Source organism: Mesoplodon mirus (genome assembly GCF_964341445.2).
Source record: "Mesoplodon mirus genome assembly, chromosome: 8".
Lineage (NCBI taxonomy): Eukaryota > Metazoa > Chordata > Mammalia > Artiodactyla > Ziphiidae > Mesoplodon > Mesoplodon mirus.
In genome coordinates, this window is record NC_138984.1 from 35,770,924 (window position 1) to 35,783,806 (window position 12,883).

Below are 12,883 nucleotides of genomic sequence, written 5' to 3' on the forward strand. Positions count from 1 at the left end.
CAAAAAAAAAAAAAAAAGAGGTAAGTATTAGATGCCAACAAACCTCAGATGACATCAGTAGACATCAGGGAAACCAAATCTCTAAGTCACAGGTAAGCTTTTTTACACCCCAGAAGAATGTGACAACATGCAAATGAGGTCAAGCTGATAGAATCCTCGAGCTTAAAAGAACAGCGGACTGTCGTGTAAATGGAACTCCAAGAAAATAAAATCACTGATGTTGAAAGAGGTTACAGAAGTGTAAGAGAGACAATTCCAGAACCAGGCCAAATAAACCCCATAAAGAATGCCTGAAATAAAACAGAATGAAATGTAACACAGAGGCAGGGAAACAATGATTCTCTACCATAAACATTTCTAGGACATTCTCTATAGGCTATGTATATGAATTCTCATGACATATATGAAGAAAAACATAAAATTCTATTTGTCATTTTTCATCTCTGAAGCAGCTTTTCTATTTTATTTCAAAACAAATACCATAGGGCCTCCCTGGTGGCGCAGTGGTTGAGAGTCCGCCTGCCGATGCAGGGGATACGGGTTCGTGCCCCGGTCTGGGAGGATCCCATATGCCGCGGAGCGGCTGGGCCTGTGAGCCATGGCCGCTGGGCCTGCGCATCCGGAGCCTGTGCTCCGCAACGGGAGAGGCCACAACAGTGAGAGGCCCGCATACCGCAAAAAAAAAAAAAAAAAAAAAAAAAAAAAAAAAAAAAAACAAATACCATAGTTCAGAAATCTTATCTTGGGTAAATACAGGGATGAGGTGTCTCTGGTAGATCTTGGTGAGATGTAGAGGTGATGTGTATTTTCAAAGAGATAATTAGTTCTTTTTCTAAACTTTTTGCAGTTCTCAGCTAATGAATTTTGAAGCATCAGACTGAAAAACTGGCAACGCTCAACAAATCAGCAACCAAGAACATAGATGGATAAGTAAAAAGGAAGCAGTGGATTAGCCAGCCTGTGTGTCTTCATACAAGGGAAAGATGTCTGAACTCCTTGAGGTCAATAACAGCCAACAGGTATGTAGTGCTTAAGTGTGCCAGGCACCAAGCGAGGCACTTGACCTTGTGCCACCTCATTTGTCATTGCCATCACCTTTTAAGAGAGCTTCTATAATGCACTTCATTTTATCGATGAAGATAAGGAGTTTAAGGGACTTGCCCAAGGTCTACAGTTAGAAAGTGGTGGAGCCATTCTCACTTCACATATTCCCTCCAGACAAGATTCATAAGCAGGTTATTACATGAACACAGACCTTTTTTTGAAAATCAAACCTCTATTACTAAAATGTGTAATTTTTTGAGTTACAAATATATCAGGTTCTTAATTTGTGCATTGTGACTGGATGGTATTGGTTTAGGGCAGACGCGCCCCTAGTAACTCAGGGCCCAGGGCAAGAGTACATAGGCAGAGGCCCACATACCATGTGTCTGAATATTTTCTCTTCCTACCTTTAGCTCCATCCCACATTGTGAGGGGCCGTGCCCACAGGAATGTGGACGCTCCAGCCTGCTCACCTAAGCGTCGTCTCCACCTCCACAAATAATCACCCTTTGGACCTACGGGTGTGCAAACTGGTAGTGTGGTCAGCTCGGCCCTCAAGGTGATGCATCCAGGGAAGTAGTCCAAATAGACCCTGAGAGTAGGCTTGGGGCTATCCGGGAATAGAATTCCAGGATCTCGAGTATTTGAAGCACTTTCCAGAAGGGAGAGTGCAGATTCTGGGTAGTCACATCTTGGTATCGCTCCGTAGGGAGGGCCATGGGCCATGGCTGGGGGAGGGCCATGAGGGTTTACGCTAAAGCACAGGACCCAGCACAAGGGCCCTTCTGAGGCTCAGATATATGTTTAAGGTTAAACAGGCCATCGCCTGAAATGCTTTGCTGAAAATGATGAAACAGTGAACTGAAAAAGTATCTACATGGACAGCATTTAATCTGGCCCTCTTTACTTTTAAAAAAATTGTGACAGGGAAATTCAGACTAAATTTTGGACTTAATTTTAGCAGGGGGTTTAATGATAAGCAAAGAAAAAAAGCTATGAAGCTGTATTTAGACAAGTGAAACAGATTTGATTATGATCTTGAATCTATGACTGTATGAAATACTCCTTGTCCAAGTGCTATTTTAAAGTTCATGAAGACATCTGGGGCCAGAGAAATGCCTGTCAGAGTCACTAATGAGAATTCTAAAAGACCAAGACCACAAAATCCAACAGGGCACTTGTTAGAAAACCAGCATTTTGGAATGCTTAAAAAAAAAGTCTCTTTATTCAAGCTCTCTTTCTGAGAGCTCAGGAAAAACGTCTTTATAGCATTCCCAGCTTCTGAATCATCAAATCCCATTTCTTGGTCATTCTCTAATGATAAGGAGGAAATCACTTCTCAAGGATATAGTGGAGAAGCAGAAGGAGAGAAGCCTGTCCTCTGGATACTTCTATTTTTAAGGGTCATAGTAGATAAGAATTAATAATGTCATTTTGAAATGTATTCTCTTTACTGAAAGCCCAAGAGAAGAAAGAGCAGTTTGAACTAACTTTGGCCTCTTACAGAAAAACTAGACATAAATGGGAGTTAAAGGATCATAAAAAACATGCCAGATTTCTTCTCACTAATGGTGTCAGTGGCCAGGTTCTGAATCTTGTTCCCATGTCTGTGTGAGTCCCTTCCACATGTGGGCCAGTTACGAGGACCTGGGTGGCACTCAGGGCATGAGAAGCACCGTCTCATTTAGGTGGACTCTTTGCTGATGCTGTCAAGTGTGTGAAGACCACTTCCTCCACAGGGGACAGCGCCTATGAAATGGGGACCGGATGGACCAGGGGAGCTCTGGGAGGCCGGACAGGCAGATGGAGGCTCTGGAGGTCGGGCTGCTGCTGGGGGTGGGCGGAGCCTGGGTGTGACCAGTGGTGGCTGTTTTCTTCCTCTGCAAACGAGTGGTTTCTCGCCCAGGCAACGCATTAGGGTCTGCGGGACTCCTGGAAGCAGGGCAAGGTGGCCTCCCTGGAGCAGTTTACCTGCTTATTAGCCGGCACAGCCTGGTGAGAGCTGTCAGCGGTGCTGGGAAGGTTGCTCGCCATTTTGGGGTTTGCTGCTTTACCCTCAGAGGGCTTGTTGTGATTGGATGATTTTCTGGTAAAGTTACTCTGTTTCCCAGAGGTGGTCGCGTGAGCGTTGAGCAGTGGCAGCAGGGAGCTGCAGGGAGTTCTTGAGGAATAGTTGTTCTTTGGATGTGTAACTGCAACAAGAAAGCACTTGGTGTTAGGGGCTGTGCATCAGTAACCCATTAGGAGATGGAGAAATTGGCAGAAGTTTCATAAAAACATTAAGTTTTTTTTTTTTTTTTAGAAAGATATCGTTTGAAAAAGCACCGAGGTGCCTGGAGACCAACAAATGTCTTCTGTAAGAATCACTGAATAGACTGAACAGCATCATCATTCAGGTTGGGAGACATTTGTAGGAAACAAGACAGATCTGAGCACCTTTAATATTATGCTTTAGGTCAAGAACCACCGAGGGAAGAGGGCTAATGAAACCCCGAAGTGCCCTCTCAGCCCTGTCCACAAAGGTACGCTGCCTCTTGGGCTCCCCATTACCAAACCTGTTCTTGCCGATCTTGTCATATCCCTAGACCAGTTGGTGTTGCAGAGATGCAGAAAAACCTAGAGGTACACGGACACTTGGCTGGTCAGAGCCACAATATTTTGAGAGCTTCAGAATGGGGTGATGCCAGGTGTCAGGAATTTTGTCACCCCGGGGTGGTATATATCCCCTGACCTTACGGCCAGGCCTTCCAGCCCAAAAGATGCCCCAAAGAATCTTCTATATTCCATTAGAGTTACATTATCTGGCCTTTTATCAACTCCATTTTCTACAGCCCCACTGCAAATCTGCAACAATTCCAATGCTAAAGTCCACACAGGCTAATCAGACAGATCCCCGGCAGGGCTCGGACAGGTCTGTTCAATTTTTATTATCACCCTTCCCGCTGGTTTTGAAAGGGGTGGTTTTTGATGGGATGTTTCTGTGTGATTATGCTGAATCAGGGCCAGAGGGAATCAACTTAACGATATAATCATGACTTTCCTCTCATAGTTCACCAGAATTTGACTGCCGGTCTGGACAGCAAGACCTCTGAATCTTAAAAAATTGTCACCAGTTTTTAAAAGCAATTTTCTCTGCTACCTGTGTTGGATCAGACTTAATCCTAGCATTCTTCCTGAGGATTTGGAGTGTGAGTAGGGATCCCAGAACATTAGAAGTGGAAAGGACAGGGAGGTATCTCTAGTCCCTTCATTTTACAGGTAAGGTGTGATGGCACGTCGGGGACTGTCCAAACATGATGAGGGGATTTTAGTGACTCTTTGCTAACTAGATTCACTTTCATAGGGGTCATTACTATTTCCGGTTCAGTAGCTGTGGGCTTTCCATGTGCTCTCAACAAAGCTGAGAAGAAAAGGGCCTTTCAAGGACTCTTGTCTCCAACAAGGGAGGCTGGCTTCCAATGTGGACACCTGGGATTTGGTAAGGGACGGTTCCTCCCACTAGGTGGCACTGGAGTGCTCTGGAGGACAGCAGGTGACGCTGCACCGCCCTCCCCTCCTCAGATGGTGGCAGAGTCACTTGGCATCAGGGTCTTGCCCATTATCAGGCTGGAGTGGAAACCAGGATGGGCAGTTAAATTTCCAACTGTGAATCAGATCGTCTGGTTTTTTAGAGGTGAGGCAAAATCTGGGGGTGGAGAATGGCAAGTGGGGATAAATTCATAAGGGAGGGAGTGTATAAAAATAATAATTTAAAAGAAGTGCAGTCAAAAATTCGGATAATTGCCAAAGATATGTGAGCAAGGATGCTCACAGCAGTGTTATTTTAATGGTGAAAAACTGGAAGCAACCTAAATGTCCACAATCAAGGGACTGATTGTGCCAATTATATTTAAATAAATTATGGGTTAAATATATTGACATGGAGAAATATTAGCCATATATTGTGAAATGATAAAAGCACAAATTCTCTTACTATATATGTATATTGCATAGTATAGTAAATGATGTAGTATAATTAAGTATACTATATAATTTACACAGTAGATTATATGTGCATAAAAAGTGTGATGGAGCCACAAAAGTAATGTCATGTTCTATTTTATATAGTTTGTAATTTTTAGGTCAAGCTTATATTTTTTATACTCAGAAAAAAACGCAATTTCCACATTGAAAAAAAAACGTGAAGCCAAATCTCAATTTGTCAGCTCACTACGAGGCTGTAGATATTGCATGTCCTTCACCAGTTGTTCCTTCCTCCTTGTGGCGTCCTTGAAGCCACTTTAGTGCTAATTCCCACCTCCCCTGGTGGGTGGGCTGGAGCAGGGGAAAAAGGATCAGCCAATTTTGTTGCATGTTAACTGCTCTAATTAAGGGAGAGGCTCAGTCAGGCACTGCTGAGCAGCGTGTGTGACACACACACAGACACACACGCACACACACGACAGCTGGGCCCTTCACGACAGTAGCCCATTGTTCTCAGACTCGTTAGGGAGACTCCCTCTCCCTGTAACAGGTCTCTATAGAACCAGGCTGTTTGAAATCAGAGAGGCAGTTGATCTGGCAGTGCTTAAGAAAAGTTTGCGAAAGGTATAAACTAGATGACCTGTTCTGTTCCGCTTAATAAATCCTGGGGATTTACTGATGGGCAGTGGCATTTGAAGACTCGAAGTTCGGATCTTGACATTTTTAGCGACTTGTGTCATGACCTTAGATCATTAAATCTCTTTAGACCTCACTTTAGCCCCGTGGGGGACCGCACACCTGACATTTCTGATATCAACTCCAAATAGCACCAGGCTTATATGCACACAGAATTATTTAGCAAGTATGCAAAACTCACTTTCTCCACAGAGCATGATTTGAGCCTTTAGCTGTTCAATGTCACAGGAGAACCGGGCAGCTTTCCCAAGCTCTTCATCATATTTACGCTCGCTGACAAAGTGCTGTAGGGAAGAGACAGGAGCCCCATGATTACAGAAATGACTGAGGCATGCTGCAGATCCATTCTCTGGTCTCCCGCCACCACTGATGACGTGAAAGCATCCCCAGGTGGGGAAGCATGCCAGCTCTGTCACTGGGAGGCTCTGTTAAAGCAGGCTTGGTTTTGACCTGCCTGGAGCACGATCACCTCCTTCTTCTGGGAAACACGTGTGGGTCCTGTCTGTACAGGCAAAATGTGTGTCTGGACTCATCTACTTAAACCTTTTAGCACCCCACGCCCTCCTTCTAGCACTTCCTGTCCTATTGTAAGTTACGGGATTGCCTTCTGGCAGTCTTCCTAATCTGGCCAATGGCCTCCTAAGGTATCACCCCTCATGAGAAAGCATGTCATCCTTCCTAGACGTCCGTCTCCATTTTAATAGGGTGCCAGGAAGTCCAAAAAGCCTTCAATATCGATAACTAGAAACCATTATCTTGAAATGTAGAATTTCAAGTGCTGTTAAAGGAAGTGGGAAAGAGATTACTCTTCAGTTCATTTAAAATTAAGATCTATGTGTAGATGACAGAGTGAGCAATACAGAAATAACTATGAGTCAGTCCCTCTGTGATCTACCAGGGAGTTTACCACATGGCAAGAGAGACAGATACCACAAAATACAATGTAACGTAGAATGTAGTAGGTGCTTTAAGAATATGAAAGAGGAAGAAATTATTTCCTACTGAGGGGAATGGGTAAAGAGTTATGTAAGAGGAAGCACTTGAGCTGGAACATTAAAAAAATATTGAACACTTACCAGACATGGGCCAAATTCTTAACAGTTAATCTCATTTTCAGCTGATCACATTATTATGAAATCAGTACTATCATTTTTTTTTTTTTTTTTTTTTTTTGCGGTACACGGGCCTGTCACCGTTGTGGCCTCTCCCGTTGTGGAGCACAGGCTCTGGATGCGCAGGCTCAGCGGCCATGGCTCACGGGCCCAGCCGCTCCGCGGCATGTGGGATCTTCCCGGACCGGGGCACGAACCCGTGTCCCCTGCATCGGCAGGTGGACTCTCAACCACTGCGCCACCAGGGAAGCCCAGTACTATTATTAACTGTAATTTACAAAGGGGGAATCGAGGTTCTAAGAAGCTAAGAGAATATATAATTTATCCAAGGTTGCAAGAGCAGGACTGTTGCACTCCAAAGCCTGTGCTATCAACCATTTTACAGTGAGTGGGGTTTTGATAGGTAGAAGTGAAACCTGGAAGATGAGTGGATTTCAGTTGACCAGGAAGCTGGCAACTTCATAGTTATCAAAACAAGTGTGTGTTTGTTTGTTTTGCTTTCCAGGATGTTCTTCTGGGTATCAAGATGGGTTCTGCCAACCAGCCCCATTCTCCATTCTAATCTCCTTTGGGACCAGGGAACATCTGTGACATTAGAAGTGCATCTGTGTCCACAAGACGAAGGGTTTTGTTCTACTGAAACTAATTAGCACTAGCCATAATAAATATATACTGGAGTCCAGTGGTGGATTTTATTTTGAAGGGAAGAGGAGACCATAGTGGGGGAGACCAGACCTCCTCTAATAACTCTGGTCTCAACGTGAATGACCAGGCTGGAGGGAGACAGTGGATGCAGAAAGACTAGTCAGGAGGCCACTGCAATTGACTGGGTTGGAGGAAACAAAGACCAGGAGAGCAGGTGAGAAGGGAAAGACCTATAGAACTTCTCAGAACCTTCAGGGGAAATCCTCATCCCCATGGGGCGCTCTTTTATGCCTAACCAGGATGGATGGGACCAAAGTCACTTGCCACTTTCTACCATACCCAACCAGTGGTTATGCTGGGATGAGCAGACAATCCTACTTATAAAGCTGGCAACAAATATGACTTCAAAGTACACTAGTTCCCTAAAAGTCGGTCAGAAGCTGGAGTGCGTGTGCATGTGTGTATGTTTACTGTATTGGGGAAAATGAGGATAAGGGAAAATTTATAAAGTGTAACTTCCTATTTTGTTGTAGATACTTGTTTTTGCCTTTCTGGTAACAATTTCTCCTTCTGGTAACTGTACCCCAATGCAGTTTCCAAGATTCACAGCGTTGGTGGGTCTTTCAATCAAGACCTCTCTTGGCCAAATGGTGGATGTGACCCAAGTGGAGGCCAATCAGAATCTCTCTGTTTGGGATTTGAATCCAGTGGGGCGGCCCAAGGGGTGATGACAGCTGGAGGTCACTCACTCTGATGGTGCCCTGAAGAGTGTCTGGTAATTACTACTGCCAACATTTCTGCCCAGTTATAATCTGGAGTCTTCAGAGCACACTCTGCTTTGGTGAGCTACCCTCATATCCTTTCCAATTCTACTTGTTCTTAAGGTTAGCCAGGATCAGCTTCTGTTGCGTGCAACTGAAGAAATCCACTAAATACGTATTTGTGGGTGGTATTCTTAATAAAAGGGCAAGTAAGCTAGAAAAGGATATAGGAAAGAAGTCTCCACATATTGTACATTCTTTAGAATCCTTACTGTTATACTAAGTTCATACTTAGTGTGTGTTCACATGTGTGTGTGTTTATATACATATGCATAAATTACATATGGTGAAAATAATGTTCCCCTTCCCAGCTATAAGTTATGGTCGAATACATTTTATTTGGGTCAGTTCCACTGGCTAAAAAAATAGCTTGTACCTCTCCTCTGTAATGATATAGCCCTTCAACACATAGTATACATAAATAAATATAGTGATAAGGTGGTTCTTTAACCCTTCTGTATTCTCGATTTCAACCCTGTGAAAGACAGCTGGGTGTCTGATGTTACATCTTCAGAGAGCAGCACTCTATGGATGCAGAACAGACATAATGGGGATCAGAACTCTGGCTCAGGGTTCAGGCTGTGATATTTTAGAACTGACCTTAATTTCTGCCCTGAGTTCGGCCAGCTGCATCTCTGCCATCTGACTGGCTAGATCAGTAAGTCTCTTTAGTTCTTCTGCTTTCTTTTGACGAGCAGTCAGGATTTCCACTGCCAGATAAGAAGGAATAATACATTAAGGCCAAAGATGTAAACATATTCAACGACCTGATTTCTTGGATCGGTTCTCTCTCCTCAGACTGATCGCTTTGTTGGGCCATGGCTGTTTTCTGAGTTGGTCACTAAGCTGGGTTGGCCCTTGGTGCTCATCACCAACCACTCATTTCCTTATGTCTTTATTCACCAAGCCCCAAACCAAACACGGTCCTTTCTGATTCACTGTACACCCACAATCTTCTTCATTTTCCCCACTGGCATCTGATCTCACTTACTTAGTTTGGACTTTCAGATTTGTGCATTACTCAGAACAACTATCTCCAAGAAGAAAAAAAAAAAATTAAAATCCTATCTGAATGATAATGCAAAGACAGTGAGTCCACTAAGCAAAAACCATTATTCTGTAGGTGCTGTACTATTAAATTCTAGCAACATCAGACCCTCTGAACTTTAACACATATTCATTTAGGGCAACTAGCTGTGTTATTGAAAGTTGACCTAAAAGTTTTCCTTTATTAGCTTTTTGTGAGCTAAAAAATGCCTCTGCTTTTGCTACTCTGCAGATATGTTTCCATTTTGCAACCAGAGAGAAGTTGCAAACCAGAGTTTTTGTTATAAGTGTCCACAATGGAAAAATTTCAAGGGTGAGTCAAAGCTTGCTTAAGCTGAATTCATGTGCACTCTTCAGCATCTGCACATGCAGCGAAGTCACAAGGGAATTCTCGGCATCACATTTCACACACCTGTCAGATGAACTACTAAAGGTTCAAGTAGATGTAGGAGCCCACAGGTTAATTGTCTGTGTGTGTGTGTGTGTGTGTGTTTCCCAAAAGACCATGGAGCTCAAAGGCAATGAATACAAATACATTGGGTGAGATTTAAACAAGAAGTTTGATTTTATAATAGAGAAGATTTGTAGTTCTCTCATTCCAGTCACATATGAATTGTCTTCATTTCTTTTGGACAAAGATTTTGAGTGATAACAAAAGAAAAGTCCACCTAACTAATACGATATGCACATGGAATTCACATTCCATTCTTGGCTGAACAAGGGTCAACTGCTTTATTAGACCAGATTCACAGCACAATGCCCAGATTCACAGCACAATGCCCAAACAAGGTGCTTTCTGATTTTAAGAGTTCTTAATTTATAAATGTCAAAAATAGTTGCTTCAAAAGCCCCAAAAGAAGTTCAGAATCAATCAAAAGTTAAGATTTCCTGCAAACCATAATCCATTCCTCAGACAGGATGAGAAATATCTTTTTATGCTGATACCAATGTTGAGATGTCAATAAAATAACTAATCTATAACTCATAAAGCCTAACCATCTGCCAAACTACTCTAATCATGCTTTGATTATTTACCGGGACGCCCCCTGCCTCCCATTTACAATTCCAGGTAGCTGGGAAGAGACTGAATTGTGCCTGGTAGCATTTCAGAGTACAGAGAAGCTAGTGAAAAACTTGTCCTGATGATGGGAGTGAAAGGAATTTTCATCTGAACATAGAAAATGTATTACTGAGTGATGTCCCAGGTTACCCAGTCAGACCAGAGGTCACAAAAAGGTAGCCAGCTATCACTTTCAGTGACAGGGTACATATATTTTGTTTGGTCCACACATTACTTTTACAAATAAATCACCCACACTTGAAAGTTAAGTGATTCCATTCAAAAGCTGGATTTCTGGTTGCTCTTAAAATATTGTTACTTCTGGCTAGAGCAGGCATCTCTAGTCCTGGCAAAAACTGCACATTTAGTTCTTTGTGTCCAGGATACCTAGGGCCTGGTACACAGTGGGTGCCCAATATGTTTGCTGAATGAAGGATTCCAACGAATGGATCAGTGCATTACTTAAAATGAATATGCAAAGAATGAATCAATGCATTACTTAAAAGGAATATGCAAAGAAAGGCAGAAGTTCCTTTTCTACAGGGGCCACTTGAGAATATCTAGGACTCATACCTTTGATTGATTATTTATTTCCCATTATAATTCAACATGTGGATGGGACTAAAGCCTGGAGAATAAGAAAATGATTCTTGAGTAGGAAGATGAAATGAGGTACTTTCCTCTTGCAAAGTAAGATAAATAAGAATGCTGAGGGCCCAGCTTTGATGAGCAGCTAGTAAAGGGGTCAACAGACCCTGAGTGACTACATGGATAAACAGATCTGACTTTTCTTAACAGATCATTTGTGGGACTGGTGACAATTAGGGGTAATTGTTCTTTTTGATTAAGTAGAACTTGGGCATTCATAGCAAACAAAAGATTTTGTAGAAATAGATATAAATGGGCCCTAAAATAGAAATGCAGGTGCAAGATCACCAATAAATTCTGAGTTACACTCATGCAAATGTGCATGGGAATGAATACTTTGCATCAGCAAGTGTTGGGATGAGTTTTACATATAGTCTCATTAACATTTCAAAGACTTTCATTATGAAAAAGTCCTAAAACTTGAGATCCAAAGCCAATATTCTCTGGGGGGAAGCCAACATTTTCACCTCAAAAGCATCAATCACAGAAACAGAAAGCAAGACTGAAACAGATCAGTTCCTAAAATTCATTGATCCTATAATTTAAAATAGAATAATAAGTATGTTTTGAAAGCACCATCCTTTTGGAAATTTGTAGAGGGAGACAGTCCCATATGGCTTTAGATTTTACTGCATTCAACACTCGATTAGTATTATTTATGTAGTTTTATAAACAGTATCTGGTATGCTGAAATCCATTCGCTCAGTAGGATTTATAATTTCCTTCAAGTTTCTGGAACACATTAGAAGCTTGCTCTTATTACTTGAACCATGGAAAATTTTAGGGCTTCTCGAATAATGTGTCTTAGCAGAGGGTATACTTGAAATCCTGGGGGGTGGGGGGCCAGGAGCTGGGGCCCAAGTAGCTTCAAGCACAAAGGTTCTTTGAAATCCTTTTAATTCCTTAAAAATTCTTGTGAATTTTGCGTTTTACTTCATAATAGATCTATGTTCCTGTTAATATAAAGTCATGTTTTCTTCCCATCTCTAGTAAATTTGACACTCTGAGAACACACCTGTCTAGGCCTCCAATTCCCTGGGCAGGCAGAGTTTGAGATCATAGCACGACAGCATCCTTACTTTCTTCATCTGTAAAATGTAATAATCATATACCCCTCACAGGGTTATTGTGGAACTGAATGAAATAACCTATATGAATTGTTTAGAATAGTACCCTAAAAAGCCCTAACTACAAATACTATTATTTTTTTAATTAAAAAAAATAAATTTATATATTTATCTTATTTTTGGCTGCACTGGGTCTTCGTTGCTGCACGTGGGCCTTCTCTAGTTGCGATGAGCAGGCACTACTCTTCCTTGCAGTGTGTGGGCTTCTCATCGTGGTGGCTTCTCTCATTGTGGAGCACGGGCTCTAGGTGCATGGGCTTCAGTAGTTGTGGCACGTGGGCTCAGTAGTTGTGGTGCACGGGCTCTAGAGCACAGGCTCAGTAGTTGTGGCGCACAGGCTCAGTAGTTGTGGCTCCCGGGCTCTGGAGCGCAGGCTCAGTAGTTGTGGCACACAGACTTAGTTGCTCCGCGGCATGTGGGATCTTCCCAGACCAGGGCTCCAACCATGTCCCCCTGCATTGGCAGGTGGATTCTTAACCACTGCACCATTAGGGCAGCCCACAAATACTATTATTAAAGTGAGATATATTTATCTAGAATATACCTCCCTCTTGTTGCAATTATATTCACGTTCACTAATATTGAATCTCACAGCCTGTAGATACTGAATTAATTACAATAATTCTTTTAAGAAATACAATGAAGTACCCACAGTCTTCTCAGCTTTGTGTTAGGTGCCATGAGGGATATAGGAGCTTATATTATAATTGGGGAAATATG

The 12,883-nt window shown here is 42.5% G+C and overlaps 1 protein-coding gene across 6 annotated transcripts in view; it reads right to left on the bottom strand.

Annotated features, from left to right (window-relative positions):
- SPATS2L (spermatogenesis associated serine rich 2 like) overlaps positions 1 to 12,883 on the bottom strand; it is a 176,684-nt gene that overhangs the window by 903 nt on the left and 162,898 nt on the right. For all 6 annotated transcript variants that reach the window (XM_082630130.1, XM_082630134.1, XM_082630131.1 and 3 more), the window contains 3 exons: positions 8,882 to 8,991; positions 5,885 to 5,987; positions 3,016 to 3,236 (listed from right to left, as the gene is read on the bottom strand). In XM_082630130.1, the coding sequence (XP_082486256.1) occupies positions 3,016 to 3,236; positions 5,885 to 5,987; positions 8,882 to 8,991 (434 nt within the window). The remainder of the gene's footprint in view (positions 1 to 3,015; positions 3,237 to 5,884; positions 5,988 to 8,881; positions 8,992 to 12,883) is intronic.